General features: G+C 33.0%; 2 protein-coding genes across 8 annotated transcripts in view; one reads left to right on the top strand and one right to left on the bottom strand.

The window, feature by feature from the left end:
- Nucleotides 1-8,118, bottom strand: part of LOC106691284 (succinate dehydrogenase [ubiquinone] iron-sulfur subunit) — a 22,947-nt gene extending 14,829 nt beyond the window's left edge. The window contains exons 1-3 of one of the 2 annotated variants that reach the window (XM_014437002.2): nucleotides 8,007-8,118; nucleotides 1,264-1,400; nucleotides 1,129-1,188 (exon numbers count right to left, since the gene is read on the bottom strand). In XM_014437002.2, coding sequence (XP_014292488.1) covers nucleotides 1,129-1,188; nucleotides 1,264-1,400; nucleotides 8,007-8,051 — 242 coding nt within the window. In that variant the 5' untranslated portion in view covers nucleotides 8,052-8,118. Of the gene's footprint in view, nucleotides 1-1,128; nucleotides 1,189-1,263; nucleotides 1,401-7,099; nucleotides 7,368-8,006 lie in introns of those variants that run through there. The other variant, XM_014437003.2, reaches the window with a different exon arrangement.
- A 37-nt stretch (nucleotides 8,119-8,155) lies between these two features.
- LOC106691285 (putative ankyrin repeat protein RF_0381) lies at nucleotides 8,156-19,886 on the top strand. Of its 6 annotated transcripts, XM_014437005.2 has the most exons (5): nucleotides 8,156-8,227; nucleotides 10,624-10,731; nucleotides 15,293-15,380; nucleotides 15,940-16,568; nucleotides 19,587-19,886. In XM_014437005.2, the coding sequence occupies exons 3-5, from the start codon at nucleotides 15,330-15,332 to the stop codon at nucleotides 19,792-19,794; spliced, it is 888 nt and encodes a 295-aa protein (XP_014292491.1). In that variant the 5' UTR covers nucleotides 8,156-8,227; nucleotides 10,624-10,731; nucleotides 15,293-15,329; the 3' UTR covers nucleotides 19,795-19,886. The 6 variants fall into 6 exon arrangements, with proteins under 6 accessions (XP_014292491.1, XP_014292492.1, XP_014292493.1 ...); XM_014437006.2 differs by lacking the exon at nucleotides 8,156-8,227 and having other exon boundaries at nucleotides 10,536-10,731; nucleotides 15,293-15,396; XM_014437007.2 differs by lacking the exon at nucleotides 8,156-8,227 and having other exon boundaries at nucleotides 10,536-10,731; nucleotides 15,293-15,403.
- Nucleotides 19,887-20,390: the final 504 nt, after the last annotated feature.

Genomic DNA, 20,390 nt, shown 5'->3' with positions numbered 1-20,390 from the left:
CTTCATACGGTCAACTATCTTCTTCCAATCTACTTCATACGGTCAACTATCTTCCTCAAATCTACTTCATACGGTCAACTATCTTCTTCCAATAAATTTCTTAAAGTATTCCAATTATTAAGCTTCGGTATATATGTTTCTTTCTGAAATTCTTTTTTTAATTAAATTTTTTTTTTCTATCTACCAGAACTCTAACCGAAGCTATGCTTCATTAGTCTTCAAATGGTATAAGTATCAGTAATTATAATATAAATGTTGAAAACTTCACAATTTTTTCAATACTAAAGCAGAAATTTACACTTGCACAAAAATAACTTAATCACTAACGACATAATTTTTTCGAAACTATATTTTAATTTTTGTAATCATTCTTAATTCTGAATTATTTATTTACACAATTCTAGCATTTTACTTTTTGACAATAACAATGTACATAAAAATACATCTAGCAAATCTGATGTTAGATTATAAAAGCATGACACAGGCTTGTAGAGAAACTACCCATTGGTAGCACTTTATAAACATCCCTACATTAGAAAGTCTCGAGGCTATCTTCTTTTCAGGTGAGGTTTTTTTACTATAATAATACAAAATGTTTAGGAAGTTCGCATCACTGAAAACTTTTTATTATTCCACCGTTTTATGGTAAAAAATTGAATATTTTTTTTTAAATTATGCTTATACATATTTTCTGAAAATATTGAGACAATTCTTATTTATGACTTTATGACCATTTGAAGTAATTCAAATATTTCTTGCATTATACAGGTAATGTTTTTGTAAAATATTTATTAATTAATTAATTACTTTTGTTAATATTAGTGTTGATGATTACGCTGCTGTACAATAATGACCTATTATTTCAGTCAATATAATTTTATTATTATAATTAAATTCCGTCTTACTTAAATTAATAAACCATAGTTCATCATCTTTACTGTAATCTTTTCATAATTTAAAATTCTATCTTAACTCAAATATTTAACAATGAAAAAGATCATTAATTCGCGGTACAATTTTAGTTAAGTTTTAAACAGTTGATTTAAACTATCCAGACACTAACAACGGCTTACAGCTTAATGACTTTAATTATTTCGTAATTAATAAAGTAATGTAGATATATCTTACTCTTTTGTATCAATTTCATATTGCTGGATGTATGGTGGATCGCATTCATCAGGGTCGTACCTGCACGTTCAAAAATATATTATTGAGCGAAATTAAAATATATATATTTTTTAGATAACCACAATTCCTCAATACCGAAATATTGAAACGCATTTGTCGCTTTCAGTTGGAGGTATACCTCCTTTTCCTCCTTCTCCTCCTTCTCCTTCTCCTTTGCCTTTTTTCTTCATAAGCTTGCTAATAAACCCAGGCAATTTTATGCCACGAACTTGCTGTATTTGAAAAGAGAAAACCTTAAATATTGATTATAAACAACAAAAAAATATATTACAAATAAAAGAGATACTCAGGCGTAAAATATGATATAGAACACTAGAGGCATTCGGGCGTATGGTATCTAATATTTTTTTTAATTGAAATATCTGATTTCTTCAAGCCGATTTCATAGGTTTTTAAAAGGATTTGCATAAATTTATTTATTTTTTTAAACAATAATACTGGTACTACGTTATTGGTAGGAGATGGCTGGTTGCTGAAACATGGCTACTAACAACGATAACCAACCAACCGGCACCTACTCCTTCTTAATAATAAGAAATTTATATCCAAAGTTTAAATGTCAGTAATAGTTTTAACAAGAACTCTTTTGGTGATAACAATAATGAAAACCCGGACTATGTTTTCATGTATGTACAAAAGTACATATTCACTTTTTTTAAAAGTAAAACATGATATGTAATGTACTTATCAACTTTTTAACCTCTTGGTTGCTTAACCTACTTAACAAAAAAAATTTTTTTTTAAATTTATTTCTTCAACTATGATTTTAGTGTGTGGTAATAGTGTTGTACATATGAACAATACATAACTTGTAATCACCTTACGAATGTTTGTTTTAAGGTTAACACCTGCTGCTACCCTGTTTTAAAACGGCTATGTCAAATCATTAAAGTTCTTTTCCATAATCATGGTATAGTTCAGTAATTTAGGATATCAAAGATACTTTTAAATAATATATTTATTATAATAATAAATTATCCGTCAAAAATGTTGTTGATGAAATAAACTCAATCAAATAACTGCATGGAACAATAATTTCGTGAAATAATCATTCATGGAAAGAAATGTATTTATATCTAAAATAACGTTTAACGGATTTTATCCAGTAATTTTCTATTAGTGGATTGATTTATACTGTCGTGGCAGGTATTGTGTGATAATCGACAATCGATAGTGAAGTTACTACTCTATTGAAGGTTTTTTTTTTTTTTATTTCTTTATTGAAATTTATAATTGTACATAATAATAAATTCAGTAAATTTTATGTAAGTTATAAAAGAGTGATACAGGCATGTAGAGAAACTACCCATTAGTAGCACTTTAAAGACGTTTCTACATTAGCAGGTCTCATGGCCATCTTCTTTTCAGGCGCCTCATAGGTTTGTCAGAAATGAAAGAGGAAGCAAGGTAGGAAACTTGTTGGTGGTCAGGGAGTTTTAGTGGAAGGGATGATATCAAGTTCGGGCTAGATTGGTTACATATGGAACATTAAGGTCTTTATTGTTGATTTAATTTGTGACAAAGTAAGAACCATTGAGGATTTTATGGAGGAATATTAATTGTAAGGATTGGTACGATAGGAATTCGAAGGTTTAGAGGAGCCCCAAAGCTCAACTCCGTACGTCCAGATTGGCCTTATTACAGTCATGTAGATCAATATCTTGTAAGGAATTATTTCAAACCGTTTGTCTAGTAAATGATGTATTGGTTGGAATCGATGTGCAGTTTCCTGTCTTTTCAGTCTTGAGTGAGGATTACTGGTTAATCGTTTGTCCAGGTGTAGTCCAAGATAGCGGATCTGTTCTACAGGGGTAAGAGCATCATTATTAAAGGATATTGTAGGGCAGTCGGTAGGTTTACAACGAAGGGTAAAGGTAATTAGGTAGGATTTGTTGTCCTCTAATTTAATCATATATATTTAATATTAATATTTCGACACCATTCTTCGAGGGCTATGATATGTGATTGGAGATTTTGGGATGCAATTAAAGGGTTATTATTAACTACGAACACAAATGTGTCATCGGCATACGTGGTGCGGATAGTGTTAGGATTGGTTGGATGTCAACTGTATAGACTTTGTAGAGGATGGGACCGATAATACTACGTTGAGAAACACATGGAAATATGAGAAACGGAGTACGGCGTTATATATGTAGGTGAGAAATTGGATGGCTTTCCGAGGATACGTTTTAGAATGTGAGATGCTATTAGGTCGTGTCCAGGAGATTTGCCTGTAGGTTATCTTTGAATGATACTAGATATTTCTGAAGGATGAAATGCTATTGGTAGGAGGGACATTTGGAGCGGAACATTTAGTTCTGCTTCAATAAATTCAAGGTGAATTGGATATCAGGATGCGGAACAAAGGTTTTAGAGAGGTTTAAAATTGTCTTTGAAATTTAGCAGTTTTTTAATGGTATAATACTTTCTTTTTAATGATTTATCAGTAGTAGTAAGATTTTCTGTAGAGTTAAATAAATTTTGGATGTTCTAATTTAAGCTTTTAGTTTATTAGTATATTTGTTGTAATACGTTTTGTCAGTTGGATATCTGGTCCTTGCCACTTCGTCCTTGCCACTTCGTCCTTGCTCTCTGTTTTTCCCTTAGCAAGATACGAATATGCTGTGGCAGGTTATTTTGTTTATTATTAGTGATTCTGCTAGTACAAGGGATGTCATTGATACCTGTCCTTATTGATGCTGTGAGTTTTCCTATAGTTCCGTCAATGTCTTGTTTTGTCCTCAGTCGAATGATTAAGTCTAGTTTACATTTTAATTCACATTTAAATGGGTCCCAGTCAACTCTCCCTGTAATCAATAAAGGAGTTATGAGCTCCTATGAAAAAAGCAGAACTGGAATATGATCTGAAGAAAGGTCATCCAGGGATTCAACAATGGCTTGGAGGAGGAAATATGGGTGGTGATAAATATGCCTAGGATATTAGGACACTTTTGGAGGGATGTAGGCCAATAAGTAGGATTTGTGGGTGAGAGAATAGAATAGGTATTCGAGGTAGAAACACGGGATAGGAGGTGTTTAGTATCATATGCTCCTCCATCAACGAAGAGCGGTCTGAGGGTTTGGAATAAGGAATAAAAGAGATTATAAGAAGGGTTATTACCATGAGGATAGTATACTGATGAAAAAGTAACTTGAAAAGGACGAGTTGAATTGATAACCTAGGTAGATTGTATAGCATCAGTTGGGTTGGAAGAGAAAAGGGATTGGGATAAAGATTTGCGGATAAGGATGCAAGAACCACCATGCTAAGTGTTGTCTGGGTGGTCTGATCTAAATGATGTAGTCTCGTATGTAAAAGTGTGTCCTTTGTTTGAAATGAGTTTCAGATAGTAGGGCAATGTTAATGTGTTTGTTGTGTAGGAAAGTCCAGATTGTCACAGTAATTTTGAAGGCCATTCCCTAACACGACAGCTTGAGGCTTCGCGCTCATCCTGCGAAACTAAGCGGGATTTCGGATAGGATTCTGGTGAGAAGTTGGATAATGGGTTTGATGGTCTCTTAAAGATCAATTAATTTTTTTATGAATCTAAACACAAATAATAGAGGGAGTGTACCTGTAGATGTACACATGTAGTACATCTGCAGTACCTCCAAGTTATATCGGCTGGATTTTTAAAATGAGGGTATGGATCAGGATATTGTGATGGGCATCCGTTAATTGTTAAATGTAAATATCAATGCAAAGCGCCTCAATTATTGTAAAAGATCGTATCTGACACATAGGAGGTATGAGGAACTCAAACTTGGGTAGTTATTTTTTTAAATTTTTATAAGGCTAATTTTTCAATAATAGCATAATATAATTTTGTGATTTACGCCAGTGACTCTAAATACTATATTGAGTTTTTTTTTGGATTCAAAAACTTTATTTACTGATAGATATAACAATCTGCCAATAGGTAATAGTGATGACTGATCACATTCATACTAAAATAAAGTAACATAAAAAAATAAAAAATCTCCCTTAAAATATATACAAACAGAAGAATAAAGAAAATGGCTATAATCAAACTATGTGCATAAATAAATGAAATAAAATAACTGTACAAATAAAATAGTCTCTAGTCACATTTACACTATTACATAAGGATCCCTGAGCCCACTCTATCCCCCACGTGTGAGGGGTAGAGCAGAGCTCTTTGAGATCCCAGCGCATCCCTTTCGCCGCATCACTAGTAATGAGCCAGTGGAGGATTAATAGTTATCATTTTTTTTACATCAAATTATTTAGGTCTGTTCTGTGAAAATGGCATCTTTGCCATGGAAAAGACATCATTACCATGGAAACGGCGTTTCTTAATTAAAAATTATTCGAATAAAAGTTGTTGAGCATCAAATTTAGTGTTATTAGGGAATAGCAGTAGTCGTTTCTTCTATTTTTCTCAAACGTTAAAGAACTGTTCCTTGACAAAAACCGACATTTCTTAATTACCGTTAAAAAAAAAAGTTTATAAAAAGAAAGAACAGAATGAGTCAGAGATCATCATGCTATTAGTATTCGTTCCCGCTATTATTTAATAGTCCGTAAAAATAACCGATATGAAAACAACGAAAACTTTTTTAAATTATTGGGATAATATATAGATTAATTTTATTCCGTACCTCAGGGTCCTATCCTATACCTTACCTATCCTATACCGTACCTATATCCTTGGTCCTATCCTTTATACAGTTTTACAACTGACATCCCAACCCATCCTAACACTATTCTCACCACGTATGCCGATGACACATGCATATTGTCAGTGAATAATGATCCTTCCATTGTATCCCAATCCCACCCTCGAAGAATGAAGCCAAAACTGGAAGATTAAAATAAATTCCAATAAATCCCACCAAATCACATTTACCCTTCGTCGTAAACCTTCGTCTTGCCCTACAGTATCTTTTAATAATACCCCACTGATTCCTGTTGCACAGATCCGTTACTTAGGACTAAATATGGACAAACGACTGACATGGAATCCTCATACAAGACTGAAAAGACAGGAAACTGCTCGTCGATTCCGACTATTACAACATTTACTAGACAAACGGTCCAAACTTCCAATCCATTACAGAAGACTGATCTACATGACTATTATAAGGCCTGTTTGGACAAACGGAGTTGAGCTATGGGGCTCCACTAAACCATCTAATTCCTCTCGAATCCAATCCTTACAGTCCAAAATCCTTCGTAAAATCCTTAATGCTCCTTACTTTGTCAGAAATCATATCATCCATCAGGACCTCAATGTTCCCTATGTTGCCGATTTGGCCAGAACCAGATACCAATCCTTCCATAATAAACTTCCCAACCACCCAAACCAACTCGTTTCTAACCTGGCTTCTCCTTCATTACCTAATAATCCTCCTAGACGTCTGAAAAGAAGATGGCCTCGAGATCTTCACCTTTAGAAATGTTTTTGGAGTTCTATCAATGGGTAGATTCTCCACATGTTTTTATCATGTCATAATATCACTTACAGCAAATTTACATGATGTGTATGTACGTATACAGTTGTAAATATCAATAAATAAATTATTAAAAAAAAATTGTATTCCTATTTCCGTAGATGAAGTAATATTACGCTGAAATAATTATCACAGCATTATACATGATGTTTAACGTTTAAGTGTCCAAATTGAAAATATGAACTAAAGATCTCAAAACAAAAAACAATTTGAAAGTCTCTCCGTTAACACTTCGTTTAGGAGATATTTACATCTAAAGACTTTGGGTACAAAGGACTACACACCTAAGAACGAAAATATACTTTTAGAATGATTCAAAACAGAGAGAAAAATACATTTTATGTACAAATTAATACTATTTAAATATTTTAAATAAAATATTTTTGTTTTATGCTGTATATTTTAAAATATTAATACTCTTCAATCAAATTACCTGAAAGCTCTTAAATAAATGTCATGCCAATTACATGAGCAGATAACCACTTGCATCATGTAAAAAACCCAAAAATACTACAGCAAATATTTTCGAAATTTTGCATGATCCTAATACTTTCCATTAGTATAAAGGGTGTTTCAGGTTTAAGTGGCTAAAATGAAAATATGAACTAAGAACCTCAAAACAAGAAAAAAATCTCCTCTGAAGGTATGTCCGTATAAAGCGTAAACGCTTTGTTTAGGAGATATTCACACCTAAAGATTTTCATTGTTACGAATTATTTAGGTTATAAGAAATAAATTAATATGTGTACTAACTGCTGTATTAATTAAGTATTAACATTAACATTCATATTAAATGCTGTTCAAGGTGATTACCTTGACAAATAAGACAGACTTGTTATCTTTTTTTCACAGCAGTAGTGTTACAATGGATAGACACGCTCTCCGGATTTTTGACACCGCTGGATTGTTTATTTGGGGTAAAATTAATGTTTATTATTTAAGTTAATGTTTACAGTTCATTAATAAAGCACTTTGAGAACATATTAATGTATTTATTATAATCTAATGAATTCATTGCAATGAATAACTTTATATGGGAATATAAACGAAGCATTTGCGGACATACCTTCATACGGATTTTCTGGCTTTGAGATAATTAATTCATATTTTCCGTCAGAATACTTAATCCTGAAACACTATGTATATTGTCATTAACTATTATTTTTTTAAATAAGAGTTTATCAGGTTCATATCACTGAGATTTGTAATAAGATGAAAACGATTAAATATTTTATTAAAATTATTGACATTACGATTTAGAATAAAATTTTAAACATATGAGCATAAACAAATTTTTATATGTAAAAAGCTCAATGTATATATGATAAAACTAAGCCTACCATACTCATCCATGATCGATAGTTGATCTTCAAGTTTCGTAACATACCTCAATAAACTAGATTTATCTATCGAAACTTTTCCGTAAACATATGGCCATTTCATATGGGAATTTAATCATTTCAATTCTGATTTGTCCCAATTGAGGCATCTTTATGATCATCTTAATAAAAGTCATTTTCCTAGATAATGGTAGGTGTTTATTATCGTACCTCCAGAAAAGGTGAGAACAATTATTTCTTGACCAGACTGTACGTCAATAAGTGTATAGGTTAGTTTATAATATTAACCGTCTTTCGAGAGGAAAAATTTCTTTTTAACTTAAGTTAAAGTTTAGGTTTCATTTTTCAGCATCAGTTCCTTCCACGTTCAGTTCTTTTAACTTATAATTTTCGATATTTAATAATTTTTTCATGTTTCCGATTGATTCATTTACTTTTAGTGCAAGAGTAGAGGTGATAAAAAGGCAGTTATTTTACTTTTCTTTTACTTTTATTTATCTTGAATTCAACGGAACTTTGATTATATTTAACAGATAACCTCTATTTTGGGCCGCCTGTAGCTCAGTGGTAAAGGCATAGTCTTGCCAATTTGATGTCTATTGGCGGTGCCGCTTCGAATCCGGCCTGGGACGCTGACTTTTTTTATTGAGTAGCAGTCCCAGGAAATGAAGAATTTTTTCCACAACCATGGTCAGGCAATATAGGACTACAATGGGAGTCTTGGCCAAGAAAAAAAAAATTAAGTTACTGGCCAATATTTTCATCCAATAAAACTATTTCCTCTTAACTTTCTGCTAAAATCTATCCACGTAAGTTGTTTAATTGGTAGGATTGAAGTTAACAGTTTTAAATTCTATTCAAAATTAATAAACTTTTTTTAAATATTTTGTAGTAAAAATATAATTTCTAAAACCGCAAGAAATTAACATAAAAGTATAACATTGAGTATTATGACGTACAGAACAGAGAGCTGGACCAACGGAAGAAACTCCTGTTTACATGAATGGTCTACTAACAACGGAAGGCAGAAATTTCCAGAACGGATAAAGTAAGTAATAATTAAATGTAATAGTAAGAGAAAAATATTCTAAAAGAGATTGTGAAGTAACACATGAAGTGGTATGGACATTGAAAACGAATACTTGAAGGACGTTTAAAAAAGAAAGTACACTTGTGGAACATACATGGTAGAAGAGGACAATGTAGACCAAGGAACAGGGTGATCTGGAATGAGGCCGTACAAAATTCAGGTTACAGAAACCCTCAGTTAAGTTAAAATAACAACAATAAAACTTACTTTATGTAACCAGTGATTTTTCACGTTAAGATTTTTTTTTTTTAAAACTCCTGTTGATTTATAAATGTTAACTTACTTAACATCAGTATCGAAACTTGGGAGTACTGCAGTTGACCCCGGACTCCTCTAGCAGCGGAATAATACTGTTATTGCATTAAAATAAAAAATAAAATTTAAATTATGAGGTTTGAAGTCTTATGTGGGAGAATGTTAGTCTCAAAAATAAATACACACTGCCCTCCGAATTGTCCATTTGCTTGTTATCATTCCCAATTAATATCATTTGTTATCCTCGAATTCCGCTACACCTATCGTAACACAATGAAGAATTCCATACTTTTTGAACGATTTAATTGTTTACTGCAGGCATACAGTTATCAAATGATTAGAGAAAAGAGTATGGTTGAGCTTACGCTCTCTAAGCTGCCAAGAAATGTGGAATTAAAAATACGGACCTCCAGGTCGTGGAAACTCCAGGGCGTGATAGAGAAGTGTGGCTAATGGCACGGGCTGCCTTCAATTTCAATTTTCATTACTATCGCGGATATTCTAGTTAACCTGAAATAAATATGAGCACCGAGGGCGTGGTCTTGATTCCACCTCATCTCCCCTCTTTTTTGCTTCACTTTTTCTTTAAAGGAGAGTAGGGTGATCAAATGTAAGAAACGTGAGACAATTCTTTTCGTGACAAACAAACTTCAGTAAATATTGAATATTTATTGTATTTGATAAAAAACAAAAAAAAAAATACATCCACTGTTTTTTTTTTTTTAAATTTCTGATCAGTAACTTCATTCGTTCATTTTCAGTATACAAGTTGATTCTCTACTGCAAGATTTCTTTAAAAAAACTATAATATATTCTTTTATTTTAACCACTAAAGCAGATATTTATTACAACTTATTGTACGACAATATTTATTAAAATAATTTTTTTGACTGATTCGTGTAGTACATTTTAACTGAGCTCATAGCTCCTACTATTTCTATGGGTAAAATTCAATTCAGAAATGCCTTAGAACCTACTAAAAACATGTCACCATTCAGCTGGTTGAAGGTTTTAAAATTATCGGAAACATTTATTTCTTTATGAAAATATTTTTATAAAGTGTACCGTTTTATCTGAATTAGTGAACTACACTAAATAAAACAATATATTCGTGATATCGTATTAAATGAAATGAGAATATTAATTCAACTTTTTCAGCTGAATTTAATGATGCTTTAAAAAATCTGAATAGTGACATGTTTTTCATTTTCTAATTTTAATTATACAGGCATTCTTGTATACCTCTTTGTTTTTAGACAACATGGTTTCTAGATAACAAAATGTAATCCTACCGAGTTTTATCTGATGTCACAAATATTTAATGTTATTGCTAACGCCTCTGTACAATTATTGAACTTCTCTATGAACTTATAAGAATGTGTGAGTAACTTTTGATATTACAAGAAAAAAAGCATTCCATATATTACTTCATATTATTTTTATATTTACTATGAAATATGATTTTTTATATTCCATTGGTCTTATCTCTCGCTAGATATTAATACGTTAAATGATATTACAGTAACTCACCTTTTACTAAAGTTTTTATTCTAAAATAAACAAAGCCATCTTATTTATCAATGATCAATTTATAATAAAATGTATTACAAAAATTATTTTAAATATTACTGAAGCTATTTAGTAGTTCATCAATTCAAGATATTTATTTTCAAATACATTCTATAACCTTCTTACGATAGCTAAGATATTAACTAACCATTTTTTTTAGAAAGGTAACCTGTTTTATTACCTAATATTATTTTTTTCCAAATTATTGCATTAAGTAATTCAGTAATTAAGTAGGTAGCTTATTTACTTAATCAGGTTGCTAAGGCATTCTCATAGAAGGAGTTGAATCCTACCTTATTTACAGAATATCCAAGAGAATAATTTAATAAAAAAATAATGAAGCGAATCTGCGTAATATTTTAGTGATATATTCAAGATTTACTTGTTTTTATTGAAATTAATATTACTTGAATTATAGTAACTTATTTATTAAGACATCCATGTAGACAACATTCCAACCTTAACAATTTCAAATCTAACCCCTTCCAGAACTTATGTATCAGCCATGCTGAAAGTTAGTGATGAACTACATTATAACCTACCTGGTTTATTGATATCACATCTTTAACACCTTGGAGAAAGGAATAGATGGATTCTTTGGAATAAGCATAAAAGCGAAGCCAAAAAGGTAGACGTTATGTGCCTTTCAGGGGCGTGTCAGAGGAGTGAAGGAATAGTACCAATCTATCACTAGCTGCCTTCTGTTTCAGGATTAAAATGGAGCAATGCCAATTAATCTCAACGTGAACCTTCCTTTCGAGGGAGTGAGGTTGTTTGCTTTACATTTGTTTTTGAAACAGAGAAGAGTTATGCCACTTGCTTTTCTATGATACTAAACATCACAATATTTTAAATTCAATAGCAGTTGACCTTCATACCATTCAGATGCAATACAAATTTAATTTTCATAAAACTAAGATATTGCACGAACCTAAGAATAGTGTAATAGCACAAGAAGTAAACAATTATTATAAAATATATACATTACTAAAACAAAAAAATTAATGGTTGACTACATAGCGGATAAAGGGGTTTTCGGAACCCCTTATGCTTCTTTCGCATGCCATTTTTACTTGTGGACAAATTTAAGTGAACCAAATATTGGTTATAACCAGCTTATTCCACCTTAGCCCTTAGTCGCAATGGAGCCGTTAGACCGTTTCTACTTCGGAATAAAGACGCCAAGCCTGTCTTAATGCTAAAGTTAATCACTTTGAATAGCAATGTTTTCATTTCACTAATAAAGTAGTAGGAACACATTAATTTATTTATTATAATATAATTAATTCGTTATAATCAAAATATTTAGACGTGAATTTTATTTATTTATTCGGCCTTACTGTGTGGACAATACAGGTGTTCAACTGCAGTTTGAATAACAAATAGCTGAAAACATAACAATTGAAAATTTAGAAACGGTTGATTTTTTTTCTTTTACAATTGTTTCATCATCCCTGCATCAATCCCTCCTCTATGTTCCTCTTCTATTTCTTGGCCTTCCAGGAGCAAGTCTTTTTCACCGCAGGTTTCAGTGGGCCGGGTCCATTGAACTTTTCCACCCGTACTCAAAGATTTTGTATAACGGGTAGTTATGTTCAGTAACCAATTCAGGGAAATTATTCTCCATGAGAACACTGATAACTCATGAATTCTCTAAACACTCCATGAGTTCTGTTTCTCTCAGAAGTTTAGTTCCTGTGTGCCTCAAAGCCAGTGCTAACAACAATAATGTGCTCAGCAGTTTTCGGCTCACCACAATGAGCACATAGGGGGCCGATATCTCTCCCACAGAAATAAAGAGATCCAGTAGTCTGGGAGGATGGTGGAAAAGTACTTCATCAAGGTAGATCCTATCGGTTTCATCACACCTCCGCCGGCTCCAATTTTCCATCGTGTTTTCCTGGACAAGGTTTTTACATTTTCTGGAGTCCTCCTCGATTCTCGTCCGGATATTTTCTAGAAAATCTGTTATTGTATGTACATTTCAATATGTCTTCTTGGAGGAGAGGATCCCCTCCTAATAAGACCTGCGTCGCCTCATGAGACACAATCCGATAAGCTCTAGTGATTCGCAGTAGAGCTCTTCGCTGATTCATCGTCAACCTGCTTTTCTGACAGTGTAAGGTTCCGGTTCCAGGCAGAAGATGCATCCCTCAGATGCCCACAACAACCCCCTTGTAACTGGGTATCTGAGGCTCTAGAATGCTCCCCTCACACGCCTGAGATTGTTCATGGTTAATGTCACCCTATTTTCTAGGTAGTCCAACAGAAAATCCTTTACCACATTTTACACGTAGAAAGGTAACCATTTCGCTTGGACGTATCCTTGTACCTTCAATAAATAGATTTATAGAGTGAGTTCTATCCGTTTAAACTATTAGTAGCCTGAGTTTTTGCAGCGACCATCTTTAATCTCTTCATTTTAATCTATTCACTTACCAGTTTGGCGCACCATTCCACTTCTTACTTTACATTGGCTCTACTGTTGGAGTAAACAACTGCAGCGAAATCTTCCACATAGGCAATTGCAGAGAACCACTTCTCTTGCAACATCCCCACCAACTCGTCAAAGGTACATTGTACGGGAATATCTTCTAAACAAAATTGTTTTTCTTTTTTAGAGATTCTTAATTCATATTTCTAGTTAGGAGATTTAACCTTTACCAACATTATAAAAAATTTCGGATACCTTCAAAATAAATATTAAACGAGCGTTTGGATAAGGGGCACTTTCCAATCAAGTGAAGGGTAGCAAACTTGAGACTGCTTTACAAGGATAAGGAAAGGAAGGGAAGGATAAGGATAAGGAAACGCCAAAAGTCTACCGACCTGTATGCTTCCTCCCTGTTGCTAGTAAGGACCTGGAGTACATGATTGTCAACAGCCTTAGACCAGTCTTAAAGTGCTGCAAGCCATCCACGGCCATTCGGCTCGAGCTGTGGCAAGGGAACAACGGATGGGCTGTTGAGAGTGGTAGGGTCGTGGAGGAGAAGGCGGAGAAATTAGTCTTATTGATCCTATTTAACATCTCCTCCGCCTTCGACAGCGTTTGGTGGCCCCGTGTACTTCAGCGGTTGCAATAGCTCGACACCGCCAGTAATCTATACTCCCTCGTAGGTAGTTACCTCAATAACAAGAATATTAGGATCAGGGGTAACTATTACAAGGTCAAGAGAAAAATCGAAAGAAGATGTCCGCAGGGTTCGGTCCTAGGTCCGGCTCTGTAGAAGATAGTATTCACTGAGTTGCTGGGAGAACTAGAGGATAAAGGGTCCCTTGCCACGGTCTACGTCGACGCCCTGGCAGTCATCGAGGCCAAGAACAGCAGAGCCAGACTAAGGACAGAAGTGGAGAGGTGCGCCAGTCACGTTTGGGTGTGGTGCGTGAAGAGGAAGTTGAGTATGGAGGCAGCCCTCGTGCTCATGAGATGTTCCACAGATAGCGATCATCGTATCACCATAGATATCGTAGGGGTTAGGGTAAGACAAGATGTGGAGGTACCACATCTTGGTTTGAGGATAACAAAGCGATTTGAAATGAGTTTTGTTTTTAGTTTTGGTGAAAAACAATAAGACGGGGTGTACCCAAACACCTCACTCAAAACTCAAAACTGAACCAAACTAAGATATTTATAACGTCAATAATTCCCCAGAATGGAGCACTGCTCCAGTAAAAGGACAAATTTAGAAAAACAATTGTCTAAAAGTTTATTGTTTTATTCTATCAACACATTTTTTTTCTATAGGAGCTATGAAAAAAAGGCGATTTGATGCCACTCCTCACCTGGTGTAAAGGATAGGGATAGGGTTAAAGGATAGGGTTACCCTGTCACTCAATGGATTAAGCAGGATAGGGGGTGCGTTTTGGGGACTTAGGACTCAGAGAGAGGATGAAACGATCAAAATCCAAACTTACGGAAGAAGATGCTACAGGAAGACTCAATGGAGAAGTGGTGGAATGGGAGGTGGGTAGCAAGCCAGAAGGACGCTACTTTGAGAAAAAATTTCCCTACCGTCCAATCAAGATTGAAGGCTCAGTGGGTCATCCCTAATTATTGAGTCTCACAGATTCTAACGGGACATGGAGGCTTCTGGGGAAAGCTACACAGCTTTCTGTGTGGAATAATGATTAACTCTGACTTATTTATTTTCAACAAAATAGTCTTGAATGATGTAAATGTATATCAATATGACGCTGGACACCGAAATACTTCAAAAACTAACTAAAATGGTTAAAAATAAATGATAAAAATGTGATATTGCTTGTTATATATTTTTTAAAACATCTATTAGTTTTTAAATTATTTTTTAATATCATATTTCATTTTATTTATTTTTTTATATTTAGATTATTCTTTTTTTTCTATAATTAGATTTCATTTTCGGAGCCCCTCAATAGATTGATCTAAGATGGATGAAGACGACCTTCCGCAATTCGATCCCCTTCATTACACCCAAGAAGTAATGGATTCTTCAAGTATTAAGTCAATCATCCCTTTCAGTCAATCATCAAATAAAATTAAATCAATTTTTATGTTTCAAACTTCATCCATAACGATTAACGGATAATTTGATGAAGAGAGTTCTATTGACAAGTATTATAACATTAAGTGATTATTGAATCATAATATGATATATATTTTTTAAATTATATTTTTAAAAAGTGTTAACATACTGTTATCTATAAGAATTTTAATGTGATAGCATTATGTCTTTATATGAATAATAACGTTTATACATGATATAATTGTTTTAAAATATATTAACTAAAAATTAAAGTTTTAATCAGGGAAATAATTTATATAAAAACTTTTTTTTTTAACTGAATTTAAACTGGCAGAACTGAATGAATGCATATTTTCAGGAATTAAATTTGAAAAAGGACAACATAAGTTCTTAACGCTATTCAATTCATTAATAAAATATATATGTAGTTTTAATGGTGTTTTTCCCCTAGAATAGTGAATATTCATGAAAAAAAAAAAATCAGAGTACTAAAAGTTATTCTATTAATTGCCAGGATTACCTTTATTGGCACCACATCAACATGGTCTCAAAATATCTCCTAAGATCTTCAGTAAACTCACTTGCAGAAGCTAAGGCCCTTGTAAATCTCAAGGACAATCTGGGCCGTTATCCGATCCACGTAGCTATAGAAAAAAACGACGTAGCTACCCTTAAATCCATCTTGAGACTAGTAGATCACGTCAATCATCCAGACGGGTCTGGAAAAACTCCCCTATTTTACGCAGTAGCTATTGGCAACCAAGAAATGGTGGATCTATTAATCGAAAATGGTGCAGACACCAAGACACGTGATAACGATGGTAACACCTTGCTCCACGTCGCAGCAGAAAACTGCAAAATCGAAATCCTGGCCAACCTCCTCGAACTACCGACATCAACTCCAGTAGATGTAAAGGACAAATACCACTGGACACCACTGCACAAGAGCTCGTGGTTCGGTTGCAAGCAGGAAGCGACTTTACTTCTCATGAAAGGTGCTAAAGTGGACGCCCTGACGGACACCAATTTGACCCCACTCATCATGGCCATCGGCCGGAAGCACCTCGCTGTGGCTGAGCTCCTCCTCCAACACAAAGCCGACCCCAACATCAAACCGAACAATGGATGGACTGCTCTACATAGGTGAGAAATCTTTCTCTTTATCTTTTCATAACAGCTCATTTTTTCTGTTATGACTATTGCAAATGATTTCTATAGTTACTAATCAGTTAGTGTTGCCAAATTCATTATCATCTTCTAAAATATTTCAACTCTTGAAGGGTAAAGACTAGTTCTTTTTTATTATCATGTTGTGTCGTATTTGCCAGGAAAAGACTGTTACTGTCCTTGGGTTTTCGCCATTAGCTTTGTGGAAAGTTTTACCCCTCCTCTTGCTCAAACGGCCGATATATTCCAGTTATGAGATCATTGGTTAGCCTTCGAAAGAATAGTTCATAGATATCAACAATCCTGACTACATAGCCAAATCCCATGCTTTTAGCATCTCGTTCTTCTAGAGAACTTCCTAAGATTTTCCTTTTAATGACAGCCTATTACAAAAATTTTGTCCAACAAAACAGCTCCCACTTGACCACCCACTCTTGGCTTTTTTAACATTAAAATGTAAGTAATAGATTAGGGTTGTGGCGTAGATAAACAACTGGAAAAGAAACTTTTGTTTATTGAATGAACCCATTTTAAAGGAAAAAGAAGATTTTAAAGCTTAATTTTTAATTTGTATTTTTAATACATACATGCCTCAAAATATAGATTTTTTGAATGCAATTCAGAAGTTACTCTTATCCGATTTACCCTTTATGGTTACAATGAGTTTATTTCGAGTTAGAACATTTTTATTAAAAGCTATCTCAGCTGTTGATCAGTGCCTATCAAGTTTTTTCAAATTCAATATAGATTTTTTGTTGAAAAAAAAAAACATTAAATAGTTATCAGAAAATCTTTTTTGTTATTTGATGATAAAATGCTTCAAATATGTTACAGGCGATAATCTTAATATGTATTTTTGATAAATAAGATATCGAAAATCTTATAAATACATGTAAGTAATAGAAAGTTTATTTATCATTTTAGATTCTTTTCAAAAATAATTTAACTAATTTACATGTAATTTATTCAATTTCTTGAGACTGGTATTTATTCGTTTATTAAAATAAACTTGTTAAAGTCTCAGAATATTTATTATATCAATAGTCGTCCAACGTTTCGGCCAGCTCGGCAATCCTCAAGTACAATCTTTAATATAAATTGACACCTCACATCAAAATTTAAAACTTGTTTTACGGGCTATTTTGCTCAGGTTATCAATTACATGTCAAAATCAACATATTTTTTTAAAAAAATCATTAATTTTTAAGATTTTAATTTTAGATTAAAACTAAACTATCCTTTATTAGATAAAAAGACTTCGATGTGAGGTGTAAATTTATATTTAAGATTGTCCTTGAGAATGGCCGAATTGGCCGAAACATTGGACTGTTGATATAATAAATATTCTAAGACTTAACAAAGATACCATTTGATTTATTTAATGAATAAATACTAGTCTCAAAAAATTGAATAAATTAAATATAAATTAGTTAAATTATTTTTGAAAAGAATCAAAAATGATAAATAAACTTTCTATTACTTAAATGTATTTATAAGATTTTCGATATCTTATTTATCAAAAATACATATCGAAATATATATTGTGAGACTTAACAAGGATACCATTTGATTTATTTATTAAATAATTTAACTAATGTTATACACATAAGTGCTAAGTGAACACGCTCAATGGAAAAGAGGGGCGTTCATAAAAAAATAAAATAAAATAATTTACAAAAATAAATAATTTTTTTTTCTACCGTGGAAGTACGGAGCACCCCTGAGTCATGATAATGTCATCAACAAAAATAAATAATAAAAAAATACTGTTCTTTAGTTTCAAAACCAAACTATCTGAAATGGTCTAAGACCTTATCATTATTTTATAAATGAAGTAACGGAAATCCGAACTCGTTTACATTAATAAAAAAAAAAAATGATGTACTTCTTATAAAAATAAATAAAAACTTCGGTTTGTCGGATTGCAGTTAATATACCTCTGTAAACTGAAATTTCCCTCCTGGAAACCTATCTGTACTTTTATTATTATTATTCTATGGGCAACAGATCATAGAGGCCTAACTCCTCGCGCGATGTATTTCCCAATATTGGGATGTAATATTCCTAGTATTAGGAAATACATCGCGCGTTTCTTGACGTGTTTTTTTTTTCGCAGTCTGGGTTCGTCACTCCCACGCCTATTTTTAGTGAGTGACCGTTGGCTAACGGGCCTCACAAATGTCCGGGGGAGATAGTCAGTGAGTTTTGCATTATTTGGTGGTTGAAAAAAGCCCAAGGTGGGACCGGGATTCGATCCGACAACCTGTGGATTGGTAGACTAGCGCGTTACCACGCTGCTACCGCTCCTGGAAACCTATCAATAACTTTACATCTTAATAAAATAAACATAAAAAATAGGGGATTTCTATCCACTATGAAAATAAAATTATCATTAAATGAAAAAAAAAAACAGAGACAGTAAAAAAGAAAAATTCAGAGATATAATATAAAATAGTAATATAAGGATATTATAAAACACTAAATAGAGGAAATAAAATATTAACTACAAATTTCCCCAATTCTAAATCTAGTAAGATTATTTTAGAATACACAAAGATTATTATATAGGAAAATATTGAACGCAACCAACAAATATAACATCTATTAGATTTACTATGGTCAAGAAAAATACTCAAAAGCTAATATTCCACAAGAAATTAATATAGTAATAAGGAAAAATTAACTTCAAGGCTTCTAATGTAAATTAGAAGGCATTCTGTCCCAGAATCCTGTTTGTCAGTTATATTCTTTAAGGCTAGTAACCCCACAAGAAAACATCTGGTAAAACTGATTTTGTTCTTTATAATCACTAACACACTAACACGCTCGTTCCTGCTTAACACGCACCCACTCCACTATCAGTCTCCCGCATTTTTTCTCTCCTCCCCCCCTCCCATCTTCCACTCTCCTTTGTCCAAAGAGGTATTGCTGTTTCTAAACTCATATCTCTAAAGTTACAACCGTAACAATAGCAAGCCTTACTCTATGTTGTAGGGCAGCAGCATCAGGATTTGGTGATGGTGTAAAGTTACTGCTCTTCCACGGTGCCGACATGTACTTAGCGGACAACCTGGGAAGGACACCCATGCACATAGCCATCGAGAGGAATAGCGTAGATGCAATTCAAGTTCTTACCATGAATGGATACGAGTTGAGTACAAAGGACTTCACACCTACGAACGAAAATATACTATTCTTTTAGAATGATTAAAAACAGAAAGAAAAATGCATTTTATGTACGCAAATTAATACTATTTAAATATTTTCAATAAAATATATTTTTTTTATGTTGTACATTTTAAAATATTAATATTCTTCGATCAAATTAACCGAAAACTCTTAAAAAATTTTATGCCAATTACATGAGCTGATAACTACTTACACAATGTAAAAAACCGAAAAATACTAGAGCAAATATTTTCGAAATTTTGCACGATCCTAATTGTTTTGAGGTCCTTAATACATATTTTCAAGCTGGCCACTTAATCCTGAAACACCCTGTATATTCCACACATAGGCAAGTAGAAAGCCCCTGGCCTAGAGAACGAAAATGAAAATGAAAATGCCTAATAATTTCTATAGTCAATCATTGAAAAAAAACATTAATAAAAAAATTCACCACTGAGAATTCACTATCAATTCTTTGCTGGAAAAATGTGTTTAAAGATTGGGTTTTTTTCTGATACCAGTTATGAGAGGATCTGATCCAACTAACAGTATATTTAATAAATCTGATTATGCATGTATTCTTGATTTCTCGTGAGATAACATCTTCTTAAACTTCCTTTTGATTTTAAC

This window comes from Halyomorpha halys, unplaced genomic scaffold (genome assembly GCF_000696795.3).
Source record: "Halyomorpha halys isolate HHAL.00 unplaced genomic scaffold, Hhal_1.1 Scaffold2204.1, whole genome shotgun sequence".
Classification (NCBI taxonomy): Eukaryota; Metazoa; Arthropoda; class Insecta; order Hemiptera; family Pentatomidae; genus Halyomorpha; species Halyomorpha halys.
Note: the sequence above shows the minus strand (reverse complement) of the source record. Positions and strands in the feature narration are given on the sequence as shown.

What these genes read in the sequence shown, in the direction of transcription:
- LOC106691285 (XM_014437005.2), top strand. Translation starts at nt 15,330, where the DNA reads ATGGATGAAGACGACCTTCCGCAATTCGATCCCCTTCATTACACCCAA. An exon ending in CCCTTCATTACACCCAAGAA is followed by an intron (nt 15,381 to 15,939) that starts GTAATGGATTCT and finishes ATTAATTGCCAG; the next exon opens with GATTACCTTTATTGGCACCA. An exon ending in GGATGGACTGCTCTACATAG is followed by an intron (nt 16,569 to 19,586) that starts GTGAGAAATCTT and finishes TCTATGTTGTAG; the next exon opens with GGCAGCAGCATCAGGATTTG.